The sequence below is a fragment of the Littorina saxatilis genome, linkage group LG9 (genome assembly GCF_037325665.1).
Source record: "Littorina saxatilis isolate snail1 linkage group LG9, US_GU_Lsax_2.0, whole genome shotgun sequence".
NCBI lineage: Eukaryota > Metazoa > Mollusca > Gastropoda > Littorinimorpha > Littorinidae > Littorina > Littorina saxatilis.
In genome coordinates, this window is record NC_090253.1 from 8,548,147 (window position 1) to 8,569,196 (window position 21,050).

At 45.4% G+C, this 21,050-nt stretch overlaps 1 protein-coding gene across 1 annotated transcript in view; it reads right to left on the bottom strand.

The window, feature by feature from the left end:
• LOC138975220 (rabphilin-3A-like) overlaps positions 1-21,050 on the bottom strand; it is a gene marked incomplete in the record, with an annotated part of 87,186 nt that overhangs the window by 3,641 nt on the left and 62,495 nt on the right. Inside the window, 9 exon segments of the mRNA XM_070347872.1 lie at positions 7,894-8,015; positions 8,303-8,399; positions 9,083-9,164; positions 10,850-11,004; positions 12,003-12,126; positions 13,217-13,326; positions 13,971-14,045; positions 17,169-17,248; positions 18,052-18,219. Of these exon segments, the coding sequence (XP_070203973.1) occupies positions 7,894-8,015; positions 8,303-8,399; positions 9,083-9,164; positions 10,850-11,004; positions 12,003-12,126; positions 13,217-13,326; positions 13,971-14,045; positions 17,169-17,248; positions 18,052-18,219 (1,013 nt within the window).

Here is a 21,050-nt window from a genome sequence, read left to right on the forward strand (position 1 = left end):
GAGAGCCTCTGATAGCACCCAGCCGTGAAGCTGCAACGCTTGCGGGTCCCCGTGCGGAATGCCCGACCTGGGTTGAACCAGGTCGCCCTTTCGAACGCCTAGAGGAATGGGTGGACGAACCGCCATGCGCACCAGATCCGGATACCAATGTTGGCTGGGCCACCGCGGGGCCACCAGAACCAACGCTGGCTTTTCTATGTCTGCTTTCCGCACCACCTTGCCTAGCAGGCAAAACGGAGGAAAGGCATAAGCCTGCAGACCCGACCAATCCAGATCCAGTGCATTCACGGCCCAAGCTAGAGGGTCCGGAAACGGAGAGACAAACAAGGGGAGACGAGCCGAGAATCTCGTTGCGAACAGATCGATGGGAGGCTTGTGAACCTGCACCCAAAGACGATCCAGAGCCTGATGGGAGAGAGTCCATTCTGAGTGCAGGACCTTGCTCCCCCTGCTGAGGGAGTCGGCCAGGACGTTGAGAGAGCCCCTCAGGTAGACAGCTGACAGCCGAATGTTGTGAGTGCTGCACCAGACCAGTAACCGACACGCGCTGTTCGACAGAACCTGAGAGCGCGAGCCCCCCTGGCGATTTATGTAAGCCGCTACCGTCGTGTTGTCCGTGTGTACCAGAACATGACTGTTTGCCAGCAGAGGCAGAAACGAACGCAGACCGAGTGCCACAGCCTCCAGCTCCAGAACATTTATGTGCAGAGAGGCCTGACTGGCGTCCCACACCCCTGAAGCAGTCTGGTCTGCCAAATGAGCCCCCCAGCCCGAAAGCGAGGCGTCCGTGAAAAGATTGTTCTCCGGTGCAGGGAGAACAATAGGGACACCCTGTGACACCCAGGGAAGAAGCCAAATGCTCGTTGTACGGCTGAACCAAGCACCCAACTCGATCAAGCAATTCCAGCCTTGAGTCGCTTGGTCCCACTGCGCTTGGAGCGCTGCTTGAAAGGGCCTCTTGTGGACTCTTCCCAGAGGGACAACAGTGGCCATGGATTCCATCTGCCCTAAAAGAGAAGTCAACTCCCGAGCCGTAGACAGATTCTTTCCGTAAAGAACACGGATAGCCTCCTGCAACTTGTCCACCCTCTTTCGAGCAGGACGGACTGACCAGTTCAGTGTATCGAACTCCATCCCCAGGTACGTGAATTGCTGGGAGGGCACCAACTCCGACTTCACGAGGTTGGCTGTGAAGCCGAGCTGAACCGCTAGACTGAGCACCCTCTGAGTGTGCGTATTGCAAAGGACCTGGTCTTGATGCAGAATCAACCAGTCGTCCAAATAGGCTCTCAGCCGCACACCCTCTTGCCTCACGAGGGCACAGAGCTGACGCACGACCATCGTGAAAATCCAAGGGGAGAGAGACAGACCGAACGGAAGCGCCCGAAACTGAAAGATCCTCTCTCCCCAGCGGAAACGAAGCCATTTTCTGTCTGCCACATGCATCAGCACGTGAAAATAAGCGTCGGTCAGATCTACAGACGTGACCCAGTCCCCTGGCCGAAGGGCTTCTCTCACTGAGGCAGGCGTTTCCATCGTGAACTTCACGACACGCAGGAACCTGTTCAATGGCGACAAATCCAGAACAGGCCTCCACGCACCCGAGGCTTTGGGTACTACAAACAACCTGCCGTAAAAGCCTGGGGACCTGTGATCGATCACCTCCTCGATCGCGCCTTTTGAAAGGAGTGCAGCGACCTCTCCCTGAATAGCTGCTTTGGCCTCCGCGTCTCGCGGAAACACAAAAGGCGGCGGTATCCTGGACAGCGGTGCCTTCCCGTCTGCCCAGAGAAGACGAAATCCCGAACTGATCACCCCCAAAATCCACTGGCTGGACACCAAACGAATCCAGGCAGCGATGGCCCTGGAGGGGCCGCCCGCCACCACCAAGGTGGGGGCTAACGGGGCGATCTGCTCGGGAAGACATCATTGGGGGTGAGGCTTACGCCCCGACCCCCTAGAACCACCAAACGAACCCCTCTTCTGATAAGGGGCGCCACGCCCCCTGCCTCGAGAAGAGGAGTTCTGGTTCTGGCTCTTGCCACCGCCCGAAAACGAAGGCTGAGCCTTGTTCTGCTGCTGAGGCTTACTGTGCGGTTTTTGAAAGCCCTGATGGGCGATCCTGGCAATCGCCAAATCCCTGGCATCCTGGGTCTCTTTTTGCAACGCATCGAGAGACGAGCGACTTACAAGAGAGCCGTCCTCAAAGGGAGAAAACCTCAGACTATCGATAGTTCCCTTGTCCCTGATCTTTGAGCCACTCAGAAAAGCAGCTCTGCGCGAAAGAATCGCATGAGTGTACAGCTTAGCTGAAAGCCCCATATGCTCACGAGAGACCCTGGCTAAGGTAGCCAACAGCGTTGTAACGTCTTCCGCCGAAGCGTCATAACGAAACTCGAAAGGCTCAAGACTTGACGCAATCGATCTCGACAACGAACGCTGCAGTGACTCAGAGACCGAAGCCAATTCCAAAAGAGATCTCCCTGTCTCCTCAAGAGCCAACAGAGAGCCCTCCACATAGGGTACAGGTCTGTCTTTGCTATAACCGTCTTCCCTGAGAGACGCCAGATCCGGCGTAACAGGCAGAGCCGCTCTAGGGAGAGCAAAAGACTCCACCAAGTCAACAGGCTGCGGCACCAGCTTGAAATTGCGGAGAGCAGCTGCACCAGGCACCACTTGTCCTGATTGAGCCAGCCACGACGTGGCCGAATCAGGTGCGTCCCCATGTTGCACCAACAAAGGCATTGGGACCACCTGATTATACGACTGAGAATTCTTCTTCATGACTTTCGACATCTCATACGCAACAGCGGGCGATTCGAGAAATTTGAAAGAACATTTCTTCTCTTTCGCACTGCGAAAGTCTCCAAGTGCAGAGGGAGGAGGAACCACAAAAGACTTAGATTCCACCACCCCCTCTTCAAAATATCTTGAAGCCGTCTCGGCCGCAGATGCCACCGCATCAGAAAGCCTAAACGGAATTTTGAATTCGGTACCTTCGACTGCTGCGGAAGCACCGTCTTCAGAACAGCCGTCCGGCATTAACATGCCATCCGTCAGCTGGTCCCCTGCTTGACTCCCATAGTCAAACAAAGAGCCAGCCACACTGCCCCCTTCCTGCCCCCCGGGCGGAAGCGAAAGACGCGCACCCTTACCACATTCTAAAGAAGCGGATGGTTGCGACAAATCTTCCGTTCGCTCTCCAAGGTTCTTAACCGCCACCGACCTGCTGCCAATGCAGTCAGAGCCAGCCTCAGCTTCAGAACTTTCACCCACAAAGCCAGAGCCCGGAGTTACTTTCTCTTGGAAACGCTCTACCCTTTCTCCGGAGAACCCGGATACTTGGGTAGAAGACATACCTTTAATGTGGCGAGAACCACCAGCAGCCGGGCCACACTCCACCAGAGTAGGCCTGGTACCATCCTGAGACGCATGAACCTCAGCCCGAGTAACAGTGGCCGAAGGCAAAGGGCGAACGTCGGCCAGAGACGACACACCAGCCACACCCGCAGGCAGTGACCGGAACTCCGCCCGCGTGGACGCCACCTCCTCCGCCAAGGACGAGACCTGTGAGCTTAAAGAAAGTAACAGAGACGCCACGTCCACAGACGCAAGGCCGGGAATCACAGACACCGAAGCCGCCTTAGCGGGCTTATCAGCACGAGACAACTTGTCTAAAGTTTTATCAGTGGGCTTGACAGCACGAGACAACTTGTCTAAAGTTTTATCAGTCACATTCGCCGAAGTAGGCATGTCAATCAAAACATCGGTAATCTTTTGCAACGACGGTTCCAGAACCGAAACATGTGCCTGGCCGGGAGCATTAGCTTTCCTAGGCGTTTTCTTAGAAGGCGAAGACTCAGCAGCTACTTGCTTAGACGAGTGCCGCTTCTTGGCGCTATCCGCCATGACCAAAACAACTCACGAAAAATTTTGTAAACAAGAAAATTTTCACAAGTTCAAATTACAGGTCAAAACGCCCACAAACACAAACAAAAAACAAGAACGACCTCACCTCAATATGTAGAGAAGCGAAGACAAGCTAGAAGAAACCAAGAGGTAAATGACCAAGTCCGCAGACGAAGTGTCAAAAGGCTGAACACAGCCAGAGCGTACAAAAACGCGACCAGTCTCACTGCTCGCTGAGTATGGAATGATGCATATGGCGGTGTATGCGCGCGCATACGGAAGTCGGAAGTATGTATTAATATGGCCTTATGGGATTGGTCACTCTTTTTTTAGAGGGGCTTCCCTTGGTTACCAAGGGGATGCGTACAGCGTTACCGGCACTGAACTAGGGTTAATTGCTATATGTGAGTTGGGTAAGATATGTAATTTAATACTGAATCAGCTGCGGGACGCGCTTGTAAAGAAAAGTAGATTAGTATTTTTCTCGACGTATTTTTTTTCCACTGACCGTACGGATTGTATTCTAGACAATCCTGCGTACAATTAATACGGCGAAATTATATGGGTTCCCCGGTCTGCCTATCCTAAGGTATGGCCCATGGTGTCCAACAAGTAGCATACTAATAAAGGGGTGTAAGTTCAGACACTATCACCTTTATAAATGATCAGGTAAAATACAAAATCTGCTGAGCCTGAAAGAGAGTACAGAGCGTGAATTAACACACATACATTCACGTTCATCAAAACACACACATCTATACGAAACAACATACACACAAGTGACGTACACGACTCCCAATTCGTAACACACATCTCACAAACAAGAGGACTAAATTCTCATAAGACTCACCTTCATCACATGTCATATAAATGAGAAACAAATTATCCGTTGCTCTAGCTCCAGAAACTTTCCAGAAAAGGATAATTACCTTCTGATTGACCTAACCTTGACCCCAATGTGACCTTGAACTTGACCATGCAGGAACAACCAGGCTTTATTTGGTCATTGTTAGGTTCTTGGGTTATTACGATCACTCGATCACTCACAGATACCAACACAAGAACATAGTGTAAGAGTTACATGGTTTACTGTTTTCTTTAGGTAGATTATATAGTGCATGAAACAGAGGTCGAAGCGTTCTGCTTGGAGATGGAATGCCAAGTGAGGAAAGGCGGGAAACTGCTAGCTATAGTCTAATACTCTCAGCCTTATAAGGAGGTTGTTGCTCTACCGGTGCTGGACTGGGGATGGACAGTTGATACAGGCACATGATATAGACATTGGTATAGGGGGACTCTATAATTCTAATACATAACAGTCATGTCTACAGATCATCAACCCGGCCTAGACGCGTCACCAGTTTACTGTTCAGTATCAAATTACTTTGTTTTTTAACGTTTTCTGCCCCCCCCTTCTAGCAAACTTGCACTCATTTGAATATTATGCGGGCAAAGCACACATGAGGGCATTGCTGAGGCAGACAACTACACCGACACACTGATTCAGACATTTTGACACTTTATAAGGCGCTGAGAACAACAGTTAGATTTGCGCCCAATAAATACTCTTTAACTCATTGTCTCCCAAGTACGGATATATTCGTACCCACTCATATGGCTCTATCTGACCAGATACGGATATATCCGCTCTGACTGTTAGCTTCAGTTGCTTCCTGTAACATCCATCTAACGCCTGCATTCCAGCGTGTTGCTGATACACAGTTACTACACAGTTACTACAATTCTGAGTAACCTGCTGCAGCACAGCTGGTCTCGTCTAAAAAAAAACTTGGTCAACATAGGCGGGGTAGAAAGTGTTAAACAAATACCCTAGCTATAATACCCTACAAATAGGTAATTTGTATTTTTGACCAAAATATGTCGACATACGAAACAAATCAAGACAGTCATTTCATGAAACCCTACCATAGTGGTAAGAGCTGAACAATCACTGTCAAGATCTGTGTCAAATCGATCTTGGTCAATTAACATACAAATGATATTTATGTATCCATTAATTCTGGTAACTTTTCTCATTTATAACGATTGAAGGCACTTTGTAAACTGGGCCATGCAGCCACCTAAAGTATGAATTTGAGTCAGCCTCTGACGTCGCATAGCTCAACGAAGGGAAATCTAATGTTCAAGCAGTCCATACAGTGTTTGTTGTTGTTGACTGATTTGTACAAACAGCCATAAACATGCAGGCCGTTACTTATATATACAGACAATACATTTGCACCACACACAATGAACATCAGTGTGCTCACACACGATATGGCGGTGATGAATACAAACACACACATGTATGTACACAATATGCACCACACAGAATAGGAGCACACATATTGTCTGTGACATTACATTCAACTTGGGGCACAGTGCACGTGCACTTTCTCATTTACAACGGTAACAGACACTCAATACAGGGCTGTTGCAATGAATAATCAACACACATTTTACTGTCAACTTTTTTGCTGCAACTAAGTCATAACCAGATACCATACCATTGTTTCATCCACTGCTGGCAAAGAGAGTTCTCAAATTAATTCACAGAACACTTTCAGCATTCTTGAGTGTTAGCAAATATTCCATTTAAACACACACACACACACACACACAAGTCACACACATATGCTCACACATGCTCACACACACACACACACACACACACACACACACACACACACACACACACACACAAGTCACACACATATGCTCACACATGCTCACACACACACACACACACACACGAACAACAAGGCCAGCAAAGATTGACAGCTTCACTATATCGATCATATTGTTAGTAAACTTGAATGAGTTGAATTCAACCATTTCTATCCATAATGGGTGACCCCTCCATTTGTGAACCCATAATAGGTGACAATGTGTGCGTCACACACACAATTGGCAATGCTTTCTTCAAGCGTAATATTAATTGAGCAAAGTCAACTTTGCGAAGCTTGCTGCGCAAAGCTTTTATACTGAATTTTTGGCAAAAAAACTCAATTAATACAACGACCAAAGTATACCTGTCATGACAGGCCACCTGCATTGTAGGGACACTTTGGGCTGGTACCAAGAGTGTCCTTTCATCAAGGGTACCACTGTAGTGGAATTGGAGATAAATAAGTGACCATCAAAACTAGCCTCATGCACCTGTTATGTTTGAGAGCTGTCTAGCGTCACCTGTTATGGGCCTGTCCATGGTGGGGTCACTCATCATGGGTTAAGGAAGTGGTCAAATTCCATCTGATCAGTATTTGCATCATAGTGCAGTGGAAACCCCCTTTTGAGACCCACCCCCCTCCCCCAATGTTGTTAAGACATCCCCCTTTTTAAGACCTTGATGTTTGAGACTTTCTGTTCTGAAAGTCTGTAAACGTACCCCCATTTTTTTCTTCTTCTTCTGCGTTCGTGGGCTGAAACTCCCACGTACACTCGTGTTTTTTGCACGAGTGGGATTTTACGTGTATGACCGTTTTTTACCCCACCATTTAGGCAGCCATACGCCGTTTTCGGAGGAAGCATGCTGGGTATTTTCGTGTTTCTATAACCCACCGAACTCTGACATGGATTACAGGATCTTTTTCGTGCGCACTTTGTCTTGTGCTTGCGTGTACACACGGGGGTGTTCGGACACCGAGGAGAGTCGGCACACAAAGTTGACTCTGAAAAATAAATCTCTCGCCGAACGTGGGGACGAACTAACGCTGACAGCGGCCAACTGGATACAAATCCAGCGCGCTACCGACTGAGCTACATCCCCGCCCCACCCCCATTTTAAGACTCCCTTCTTTTAACTTTAAGACCTGATTTTCTCAGATGTTTTGCAGGTCTTAAAAGGGGGGTTCCACTGTAATGCTAGCAACTGAAATCAGCAGAGGGCTCTGTGCTATAATTAACAGCCAAGGGAGATGACTCACAACACACATGCAGGTTACGCTGAAGCACACATGGCACCGACAACGGCTACGTTTAAACCTCGGGTGTCAGTTCCGCCGACAAGACGTGCCAGCGACGGAACTCGCGGTCTGGGTTTTTCAGCGTGTCGAACCAGTGCTTGAGTCGCTCGCCCTTGGCGTTGATTCCAAGCTGTACGCCGCCTGAAATTGTAACAAGTGACATTAAAGTGACAGCGTATAAATTACAGGACAGATTTTTAAGAACAGTACATGTACTAGATCGAGTCTCACCTGAAATTGTAACAGGTGACACTGAAGTTACATTTGATAAATCACAGCACAGTTTGTCAAGAACTGTCTCATCAAAAATTGCAACTTAAGTGACATTGACATGGCAGTTTACAGGCTGATAGCGACAACTGGTTTTGAAGCCAGTGCCGCTACCAACTGAGCTATTTCCCCGCCCCGAGGTCATAACAAGTACGTACCGATAAAGTCGTTGGCTTTGCCGATGTCCTTGTCCCATACCGTTATCTCCAGAGTCTTCTTGGCCAGCTCATTGTGCTTGATGTCGTAGCTAAACTCCTGCAGACACCACAACATGCAACGTTTAGTGTTACACTTTGAGAGACACAGAGAGAGAGAGACAATGACAATGACAATGACAAATCTTTATTTTTCGAGGGTGACAAGAATAAGCATAGGTATGCTTTTTTGCATCTGGCCCTCGCCCTAAAGAGAGAGAGAGAGAGAGAGAGAGAGAGGGGGAGAGAGAGAGAGAGAGAGAGAGAGAGAGAGAGAGGGGGGGGGAGGAGAGAGAGGTGAGGAGAGAGAGAGAGAGGGAGAGAGAGAGAGAGAGAGAGAGAGAGAGAGAGAGAGATAGAGATAGAGAGAGAGAGAGAGAGAGAGAGAGAGAGAGAGAGGAGAGGGGAGGGGGGGGGGGGGGGATCTCCAATGTTGTCTTGGCCAGCTCATTGCTTTTTATTTACATGGAAACAGAACTCCACATAATGAACAATGTTCAGAAATAAGTCCGTCAAGCTTTTATGGTAGTGAAAGAGTTGCTTTCCCTTGATTCCATAGAAACACTGAGGCAAGTCTGCAATGTAACCTGTAGCTTGATTCCATAGAAACACTGAGGCAAGTCTGCAATGTAACCTGTAGCTTGACTGAGTGTTTCTATGAAAAACACAAGGAAAAACAAGGGAAAGCAACTCTTCCACAAGCCAATGAATGATGACATGTCAGAGACTGTTTTGGCCCTTTACCTCATTGTACTCTGGGTTCAGCGTCCTCTTCTTCACCGTGGTCTTGAACTTGGACTTCTTGTCTTTGTCCGGCTTCAGGTACCTGTAACACACACAGACCAGTTTTCTTCCATACAATTGACCTTTCCATAGCATGACAACCTGTCTAGAACGACCACTTATCCACGGTCTTATTCAATCTACAAGAGATGAAACAATTAACTGTTTGTAAAAAAGCTTATACTACATGACTAAAACAAAACAAAAATCTACATGATGGTGCATTTGACAAAAATGAACCAGAAGAACAAATTAACAACCACTTTGGGAGCTAGGTCACTTGGGGGGTCTACACTGTCCACTGATTTTACCTGTGTGACAGACAGGTTCGGCCGTTACACTGAAACCCCTCACCATCGCATGTGCTGCACTGTCCACTGATTTTACCTGTGTGACAGACAGGTTCGGCCGTTACACTGAAACCCCTCACCATCGCATGTGCTGCACTGTCCACTGATTTTACCTGTGTGACAGACAGGTTTGGCCGTACTACTGAAACCCCTCACCATCGCATGTGCTGCACTGTCCACTGATTTTACCTGTGTGACAGACAGGTTCGGCCGTTACACTGAAACCCCTCACCATCGCATGTGCTGCACTGTCCACTGATTTTACCTGTGTGACAGACAGGTTCGGCTGTTACACTGAAACCCCTCACCATCGCATGTGCTGCACTGTCCACTGATTTTACCTGTGTGACAGACAGGTTGGGCTGTTACACTGAAACCCCTCACCATCGCATGTGCTGCACTGTCCCCTGATTTTACCTGTGTGACAGACAGGTTCGGTAGTTACACTGAAACCCCTCTCCATCGCATGTGCTGCACTGTCCACTGATTTTACCTGTGTGACAGACAGGTTCGGCTGTTACACTGAAACCCCTCACCATCGCATGTGCTGCACTGTCCACTGATTTTACCTGTGTGACAGACAGGTTTGGCCGTTACACTGAAACCCCTCACCATCGCATGTGCTGCACTGTCCACTGATTTTACCTGTGTGACAGACAGGTTCGGCCGTTACACTGAAACCCCTCACCATCGCATGTGCTGCACTGTCCACTGATTTTACCTGTGTGACAGACAGGTTCGGCCGTTACACTGAAACCCCTCACCATCGCATGTGCTGCACCGTCCACTGATTTTACCTGTGTGACAAGACAGGCTAGCGACTGGCACTGAGTGCATGGTCACTATATAATTTCCATCCCTAGCTGAACAGTTCCTGATTGACCTGTGGCTATAATGTACTGGACACTGGACAAAGAATATTTGTGATAAAGATAATGTTACCTGACAATATCTCATTGCATATTCATCTTTTAGTCTACTGGACTGACAGGTAAGCAAACACGCAGAGCTGTCTCAGAATTAGATGTCTCTGATGCCGACAGAGAGATTGCTCTCATAGATCTTCTTCTTCTTCGTTCATGGGCTGAAACTCCCACGTTCACTCATGTTTTTGCATGGGTGGGTTTTTACGTGTATGACCGTTTTTACCCCGGCAGCATACGCCGATTTCGGGGGAAGCATGCTGGGTATTTTCGTGTTTCTATAACCCACCTGACATGGATTACAGGATCTTTTCTGTGTGCACTTGGTCTTATGCGTGCGTGTACACACGAAGGGGAGATAAGGCACTAGCAGGTCTGCACATAAGTTGAATCTCCACCCTTAACCCACCAGGCAAAGATCAAAACAAACCAAAAACAAAATCATTGACACTGACACTTTGACGTAGGGGTCAGAGTAGCCGTTGGTATCCATGGAAGCCAGCTCTGCACAGCGCACGATGCGCACCACCAGGCTCTGTTTGGCCGTGACGAAGCGCAGAGACAGCAGAATCTTGCCCCGTATGGAGATGAGGTCGTCGTCCTTTTCAAGCTGTGACATAATAATTACACAAAGAATAATAATGATACATAGTTTTTATAAAGCCCATTATATCCAAGGTTAAAACCCTGCTCAAGTAACCGTCCAACTGTACCCTCATTTAGAAGAAAATCACAACAATTTGCCCAGTGCATTATTCATGCACACACAGACACACACACACTGACACACACACAGCAGGCATTTCTTCAGCTAATACAGTGTTGAGGGATAAGCACATAGAAAATATTGGAATTGATTTGTATCCATGATTTTTGGAAATGAAAAACAACTTTGATCATCGTTGAAATCAGACCTGTGCACACTCAAAACGCTCATCAGTAGTAAACAAACCAAATTTAGGTAGTTTTTAAAATGTTTCAGTAGTAAGCTGTAACGACAGTTCAAGACATAATTCTGCTCACAAAGCACACAAACTGAAACACTATGACGCAGTAGAATGGGAATGGTGACAGAGCTGGTGTCTTCTCTTCACGGCTATCTGAATCTCGCACTCTTTTTTTCTTTTCCATGTTTCACTTCAATCACAAGTTGCCACGTAGACGCTGGACGAACTAAATCTAAGAACAAAGACTCAATGCTGAGAACACGCGCGCTTCCAGTAAATCGGAAAACGTCTTTTCAGCGCAACGGCCAACTAATTGGTCAAAACATCTTAAAACAGAAAAAAAGTACAAAACTTTTTTTTTTGGAGTAAAACATCGGAATTTCAGAATTTTAATTAAAAATCCGTAGCACCGTATTCTGCATATAAAAATCGGAGAAATTACGGAGAAACCGTAGATGTGCACAGGTCTGTGAAATGCATACTGACGAAAACGGCCTCGATCATTCTGCCAACAGTGCAGGTGGCTCATTATACCAACACACGCACACACCTGGATAGCGTGACTCCAGTTTCTGCTAGCTTTCCATTGGAAGGAAGCGACAAGCATCATTTTCCAGCATTGTGATAAAGTAATTAAGTAATGGCAAGTTAATTTGCTCACAGGCAGTTGTTTCTCCAGGTAGACGTTGAAGTGCTTGGTCTGGTGTGGCTTGAGGCGTTTGAGCGGCACCCTGGTCTCGCCGATGAAGTCAAAGCCAAAGGCATCCTCATCCAGTACCGACACTCTGAAAGGGGAGACAATGGTGAGAAGACGTTTTTTCAGTTGTGTACAGTTGTGTACAGTTGTGTACAGTCAGCTGAAATTTATGTCCTTACGAGCACAGTAAAATGATAACATTGTGTGAACTTTACTTTTTCGCGAACGTGCACCTGCCAGGGTGACCTCATTGCATCTACCGACACGTTGACAACTTTCTTTATTTGGTGTTTAACGTCGTTTTCAACCACGAAGGTTATATTGCAACAGGGAAAGGGGGGAGATGGGATAGAGCCACTTGTCAATTGTTCTTTCTTTCTTTATTTGGTGTTTAACGTCGTTTTCAACCACGAAGGTTATATCGCGACGGGGAAAGGGGGGAGATGGGATAGAGCCACTTGTCAATTGTTTCTTGTTCACAAAAGCACTAATCAAAAATTTGCTCCAGGGGCTTGCAACGTAGTACAATGTATTACCTTACTGGGAGAATGCAAGTTTCCAGTACAAAGGACTTAACATTTCTTACATACTGCTTGACTAAAATCTTTACAAAAATGGACTATATTCTATACAAGAAACACTTAACAAGGGTAAAAAGAGAAACTGAATCCGTTAGTAGCCTCTTACGACATGCTGGGGAGCATCGGGTAAATTCTTCCCCCTAACCCGCGGGAGGTATACGTTGACAAGCACACACCGATATATAAAAACAGGTGCTCATATGAACATCTGACTCAACCCTGATAAAGCAGCACCAACACCCATGCAAGCAAATTCACAGACCATCGGATTTTGAGCATGCCTTGAGTCGCCCTGTGGTGAGCATTATAAATTCTCGTATTATTATTATAAAGACATACAGTGGAACCCCTTTTAAGACCCCACATTTAAGACTTCAACCCGTTTAAGACCTTGTCTTTCCGCATTTTTTGTTCATTAATTCGCCCTGTAAGTTTACCCCACATTTAAGACGTCAACCCGTTTAAGACCTTGTCTTTCCGCATTTTTTGTTCATTAATTCGCCCTGTAAGTTTACCCCACATTTAAGACTCCCTCCTTTTCAAGACCGGATTTTCTCAGATTTTTGGAGGTCTTTAAAAAGTGGCTTTGCAGTGTACCTGAGAGTCTTTTTGAGAACATCGTCCTCCGTGACACCGTAGTACGTGAGAGATTCGTTCCACTCGGGGTTCAGGGTCTTGTGGATGGTCTTGGTGCGCAGCTTTGTGGACTGTAAAGTAAGACAGTTATAAACCCTAATGCTATGGCAACAAGCACAATTAAATCACTGGAAGTATTATAACTGAAAACATACGACCAATTCTAAACAACCTTAGCTGTCACATTGATTATAGTATTACAAAAATCATAGTTGTCACCAATGTCTCTGTAAATCACATTTTGTTTTTTTCTGGAAAATTAGACTTACTGTCTGCAGCAGTTGTGCACCTTAGAGGAAAAAGAGCCAATAAACGCCCCCACCCCCCCCCCCCCCCCCCCACCACAGAAGTTTTGTTCTTAAAACATGGAGAACAGAACTTGTAAATAAAAAAACAGGTGAGGTGAAGGTAATCCCTATAACCATATTTAATCGTAGGTGAGCAAGATGTTACAGATCTCAACTTTTCTGGGGCCAGCTTTATAAGGCGGTCGGCCCATCTCCTCTCCCTCGCTGCCTAAATTGCCTTCCCCGGCCCTGAGTAGGGCCAGGTACCCATTTCCAGCTGGGTGGACTGGAGAGCGCTCAGACAAATTGGGTATTTGTATTGACCCTGAGCGGGGGTCGATCCCCAACACAAGCATGAGAGGCAAACACTCTAACCACTATGCCACTCCGGCAATTGCAAGTATGAGAGAGGAAAAAGGGTGACGTACCTTGCTGGCTCCAGGCAGAAGGTGAAGCTTGACGTAGGGGTCGGACAAACCGTTAGAGTCCATCGCCTTCAGGCCCTGTAACACACGACTCACAATGTTAGCCCCGTCTCATCTCTCTCATGCGCTAAAAAAAAGTCCTGCTTGGTATATGTCAGTAATAACACTGCGTTATCAACTTCTTCGACCAAAAACTATACAACAACCAGTCAAATTTGCACTATACTTCACTTCTGTTTGTATCTCCTACTGATACGTAGAGGTTACATGCCGAGTCTCAGTGATTATTAAAAATAATGGTCGAAGTTAGCGGATCATGAAAAATGCGAGCTTTAGCGAGCTTTTTCATGACCGCGAACTGAGACCATTATTTTTTATAATCACTGAGACGAGGTGTGTAACCTCTTTATTCCTCCTTTCTTCAGTTATTCAAAGAAAAGAGGAGTTTTTTTGCGAAAGTTTGATCGAATCCTATTCTCTCAACCAGTCAACCTGCGCAGGCGATCGATTAATGCGCGGTTGTATAGTTCCGTGCAAATCATTCCATTCTGTTAACACTTCTTGTCAGTTTTCCTATTTTGGGCTAAAATCAAGTACACAGATATGCTGTTATTCTGCTGTGGCGGCAAAGGCAGATATTGTGTGTTCTGTATATGTTTTGGTATCGGTTAGGATAATGTTCTTTCGTCAAATGGGACTAGCAGACGAACTTTTGCACCCGTGTTCCAACGTTAAAAACTGTATGAAGGCAGGTTTCATGGTATTAGGCCATTTTGATAGTCTCAGATTTGCTTAGTCTTTTAAATCCATATCTGTGAGAATCTGCTGTGTTTGTTGTATTAACATGCAAACTAGTTGTTGTTTAAATACTTTTTTGAAAATAAAAGTTGAAATTTTTTATAATGTGTTTATTTATGTGCGTGTGAATGGTGGCGATCGTCAAAATACGGACGGATGAATTTACTTTTGCCACAGCATCACTAAACAAAGAACTAAATTCCAACACACACATGCACAAGTATCAATGCTGTGGTGGTTGAGAGTGCCAGAACACATTGAAATGATTGTTTTTCAACAACAATCGATATCCATAACACAAATTCTAACTTATACTAGCTCCGCAAAAAAAATGTATGGGGATTCGGATCTGTCCGTCCGCATAGCGATATCAAGAGCATCGAAACTAATTGTGATTTCACAGGACAAAAACACAAGTTTACCTAATTTTGTATACTGTAAATACAAGTTTGTGCACCCTTGAAGTGAGTTATAATGTTGCCGAGGTCAATTTGCCCTTGATCGAGGCACGGTGACCCGAGTTTCAAAGTTGCGATCCTGTCCGTCTAAACAATGTAACGATCGCCACATTTTTCTTTTCATTCAAAAACTAACCGTTTGGGGAGGAAGTGACCTCACGTTGGTTTACGTTGACGCTCGCGCTCGACAGAAAAAGACCGCAACAGTTTTTCAGTTAAAAAAATCGCAAAGTAATTACATTTTCTGAGGTTTTCTAGTGTCCGTCTAGTAACAATCGCCACTCTAGCGATCGCCACTGAGTGTTAAAGTCACATTTAACTCCATTTTCGACTGTTTTAAGAAACTATTTTGACGCTCAATCGTCACGTTTCAGTGTCGAAACACGTACTGTGCATTTGCAATCAGCCGGTGTGTCCAAACTGAAATGCGAGTGATGCCTCGATTTGTGGCGATCGCTCACGTGGTTGACGGACAGAAATACCTTCTTAGGGGGTAGGGGAACAGTTACTCCTCCATACAATAATGGTGTTTACAAATGATTGCAAACTTGTCTCTTTATAAACTGTTCAGACATGTCTTCTCTTCAATAATTTTCAGTTTTTCTCGGTTTGTTAATCAGGAGCACCCTGCAGTAAATGTTTCATCTGTGACAATGCTCGAAATGTTGACGTAATTCCAATGCCCATATCCTTCTCTTGTTACCTCATCTAGCCAAAACCATTGAAGATAGAAAGACATTTATTGAACAAACTAGATGCACAACACCAGTCTTAACACGTTTTGGTCTTACATGTATATGAAAATATTGATGGCCATGGAATGGTTTGAAAAAAAAGACGGTTTTTTCCTTCAAAACGGTCTAGGTCTGCCGGAAGTCGTATTTTTTCAAACCATTCATTTGAGAATCAATATTTTGATGTACATACAAGAACAAAACTTGTTAAGAATGATGTGGGGCATATTTTTTGTTCAATAAATGTCTTTCTATCTTCAACGGTTTTGGCTATATGAGCTATATGCATGCATAGGATGACCGTATTGCTTTTTTTGCGTTTTCAGGGTATGCCGCTTTGCGCCTGGTTTTTAGATATAAATAAGGACCAGGACTATAAAAAAAATTACTGTTTTTAGTTGTAACAAACTCACTTTGTTGGAAAAACATGTCCTTTGAATTGTGTGCCAACATTTATTTTGTAGAATTTGAGTGTGTAAATAGTAAATTGCTGAACACAATACTGTGAAACCTGCCTGAAGTTAAGTTTTCTGGGGAAAATAGTGTATGAAACCGCTTTATGTTGTTTAAATTGATGAGATGTGTGCATTTGGTTGCGTGTGATCTGTTTATTAAATGAAATATTGTTGAAAACTGACCGTCAGATTGCAGTCTGTTGTCGAAGAAACTGAGTGAAAAGAAGGGGAACTACTCTTGTCGCTAGACAAAGTATGAGTTACTTGCCTTGGGAAATTGCTTGTGATGAACGTCTGATCTAGATTCAGAAAACAACCGAACTCATGGATTTTATATGGAGATTCATGTGTTCAGGCCTGTAGTTGTTAATTTAAATGCGGTATGTTTGTATTGTTTGCTCCAGAGATGTATACTTCGTACATTAGAGCGTTCGGAACTTTTCAGTCGCAAAAAGTAGTACCGAAACAGAACAGCTTCTCAACCCATTGCACTATCGAGGATTCAGGCTGTTGCTGGGTCGTTATTTGTTTGGTTGCTGGGTCATTATCGAAAAATAACTACCCCTACAAGTTTACAGAGGTAAAGAAGCAGAGGGGGGAATAAATGTAGTTAATGCCTCAGAAGCCAGGAGGTTGGTTCCACGTCGCTCTCACTTCTTTGTGTTGTACGTGATATCATCTGTATTTAAAGTGCTTAGATCCCTTAGTTTTTTTTAGAATTGATTATGAAGTGAAGGCAAGATGGTGGCTACTGACCCTGGCCCTGGTGACGGTGCAGTGCAGAGCGTTGTTGGTGCCGTCGTACAGCAGTGAGAACTCCAGTAAGCCCAGTGACGCTGAAACACAATGATACATTAATGTCACTGTGACAGTGGAAGATGCACAGCTAAAAAGTCAAGGCCACAGGTTGACAGAGGCGGAGAGAACAGCCCAGAGCAGAGTGTGATGAAGAAACGTCATCAATGGCATTTTCTCTGCTGGGGGCAAATAAGGGACTAAGTCAGTATAGTTACAGTGGAGCCCCCCCTCCCCCCCCTCCCCCCCCTTGTTTGGTTATAAAATTATTTATAATACTTTCTGTTAAAAAATAACTTTTAAAAAAGCAGTGGAAAAGAAAACACACACAAAAAAACGTTAAAAAACACAAATTATCCCCCTTTCACCCCCCCTTTGCTAAAACAAATCGCGTGACAAACTTATAAATAGCACGACTGAACTGGGCATCCATTTTTTAATTAGTACACAAAATTTGGTGGTGATTGGACTTAATTCAAGCTTGCTAGACAGATTTCTTTACAGTTACTGTTTTTTGGGAAGTTTCTTGGTGGCAAGCTTGGGCAGGCAGGACGTTAACGCCGTGGCAATGCTAGTCACAATAGTGTTAATGGGCCCCATAGTGCAAAACTCTTTCAACATTTTCCCTCATGAAAGGTAGTCTGACCCCTACACACTCACCCACACTAAACAATACATGCACTCACTGTGGTAGCTAAACAATACATGCACTCACTGTGGTAGCTAAACAATACATGCACTCACTGTGGTAGCTATAGCTCTCAGGAGAAGACACCAGTGGTTCTTTATCTCGTAATCGTCATGTGTTGGGTGACGCACGCACTCAAACAAACAATACACTCACTGCCGTCACTCTCAGGCGAAGACACCTGGTTCTCGTCAAAGTCGTCATGTGCGGGGTGAGCGCCCTTGACGTAGCGATTGACGACCTTGTCGATGTCCATGTCGTCTTCGTGGCCATGGGGCACAGTGCCGTGCTCCTGCGATATCTGGGACCCCTCACGGCTTATCTCTGTCAGACAATATACCAAACATTGAGGATGAATACTGATTGCTGAATAATTCTGATGATATGAATGGATGTACATGTATGTGTTTACAGGTACATGGATGTATATATGTGTGTTTGTGTGTGCTCCAGTGATATCTGTGACCCCTAACTGCTGAACTCTGTCAGACACACCAAACAATGAGGATGAATAATTCTGTAGATATTGATGTATATATATGCATGTGTGTGTGTTTGTGTGCTGCTGAAATATCTGGGACCCATTGCGGCTAACTAACTTTGACTGCCCGACATTTGAAACAATGAAAATAAATACTGCATGCTGTAATTTAAATTCTGAAGATACTGATGTGTGCATGTATTTGCAGAAACATGCTTGCATGTGTGTGTGTGTGTGTGTGTGTGTGTGTGTGTGTGTGTGTGTGCATGCATGCATGTGTGTGCGTTTGTGTATGTGTCTGGTGTGAGTGTGTGTTTATATATGCTCATGTAGGTATTGTGATGTTTCTGCTTGGAAGAGGGGTGAGGGAGGGTGTGTGTGTGTGTGTGTGTGTGGGGGGGTCTTTTTCTTGGTGGATGCAATGTGCAGAGGAGGATGGATATATGACTGATTGTAACTTTACGGCTGCCTTTGTCCAACAGCACCACTGAGTCTGGAGAATTATTAGTAAACTTCCTGATGTTATCATGATGAATTTCTAAAACTAGGTGTTTGCCATTGCAACAACAAATAACAAGATAATACCAATAGTTAGTTGTGTTCGTGCATTATGTGCGATTGCATCTGTGCATGCATTTATGTCAAATTGCAAATGCGCTTAAAACTAGACTTCATGGTATCAAGGATTTCATGTGGATAATGAAATGTGTGTGTGCAGAAGATGCCACACCATCATATGCATGCATTGCTCTGCTGTGTTCAAATATCATACCACACTCATTCACACATTGTACACAGGTTTCAAGCAGACACCAGACATTTCTTTATTGTAAAATCCACACAAGCACAAGAGAGCTCGAGAGAGAGCTTGAGAGAGCGAGAGAGAGAAAGAAAGAGATAGAGAGAGAGAGAGATGTCAACTGCTAAATGTACTAAAGTCAGTCACATAAAATTGTGGTAGTACAACTACATAACTATTGCATTTTGCTCAAATAACCAACACAAATCAAAAATAAAATCCACTCAATGGCTTCACATTATTCTTGCATGTGTACTTGAATAGTTAAGTGCTATAAAAGACAATTAAGTACCCTAGCTGTCTTGGGGACGTGTGCAGCTGTCACCATATGCAATAACACTGTTTGCACCTCCACCTTAATGTTGACATTTTTTGCTTTATAGCTTTATTTATTATCCCATTACTGGGGTCAATTTGGGTCGCTTCCTCCCAGTGGAAAGCTGCGAGCTGCAACATGATTGTCCCTACCCGGGATCTGTACTCATGTGTACACACTGGAAGCCCCCTTTTAAGACCCAGCATGACAACGGAACACCTGCTGCAGACTTGCCCACTACACGATGGCCTCAGGAGCCAGATCTGGGCGGAGGCGACCACGGTGCAAGGGAAGCTCTATGGCAGTCTGGACGACCTACAGCGCACGGCAACATTTGCGCGGAGAACCGGCGTTTCCATCTGAGTGATCGACAAGAAGAAGAAGAAGACCCCCCAATTTAAGACTTCATCCTTTTTAAGACCTTGTTTTCTTAGATTTTCTGTTCATAACCTGTGTAAACTTACCCCCATTTTAAGACTCCCTCCTGATTAAGACCTGGTTCTGTCAGATGTTTGGACGTCTTAAAAAGGGGGTTCCCCTGTAGTGGGACATTTCAAATGGCTTTAGCGACTATCATCTTTTTATCTAAAAGGCTCTAAATTCCGATTTTAACTGCCATTCATGTCACTTACTTTGAACGTCATTAGCTATCAAGGTTGTTACCTCATGCTCACTGCTTGCTCTGTATGCATGCGCACATAAATCCTTTTCAAAGGAAATCACCGGCGGTTGTTACTATCAGCGTGGGTTCAACCCCCAAGTTCGGTGCGGGATGTGTGTCCCAGAGTCAACTTTGTGCAGACTCTCATCGGTGTTCGAACACCCCCGTGTGCACGCATGCGCACGATAAAGATCCCAGGGTCACAGCGAAAGCCTCAGGCCTTGGAAACACGAATACATGCTTGCAAAAATATGAAGCTCGGGTGTCCGTTCGGCCAACAGCCAATAAAGTAACCATTTCAGCACTGACCCAAGACGACCCAACCCGGTCCCTAGCCCATTTCAGGTCTCCTCTAGCAGCCGGCAGCCAGCTGTCTACATCCCCCCCCCCCCCCCCCCCTGCATTTTTATTTACAAAGCCGGGTTATCCCGTGTAACATGCCCCTAATGGCTTTGCCGTGAGGGCGTAAAACTGACATTTTCTGAAATCACCGCCACTCAGGCTTCCCTGCTAGCTAGCAGCGAGATGCAGTCAGCGAGGCTCCGCATTACATAAGACCACATGCAAACACAGCCATCCAAACATCAATAGAAAACCCGCGGCATCAGCTATCGTTATTTGTGTGTTTACAGCCATCCGCACTCTAGGCAGAATGATCAAGGTTTAAGACTGCTATTCGATTGACACATAGGGAGATCTGGGGTTTGTGATTGCATGGATAGTTTCACACAGCTCTCGGTCTTCGTTCATTGACGTATTCAGATCAGAAACTCCCTTTACAAGGAGACGTACCCCCCAATTTAAGACTGAGACGCTCTTTTAAGATCCTGTTTTCTCAGACTTTCTGTTCATAATGTCGGTAAATTAACCTCCATTTTAAGACTCCCTCCTTCTTAAG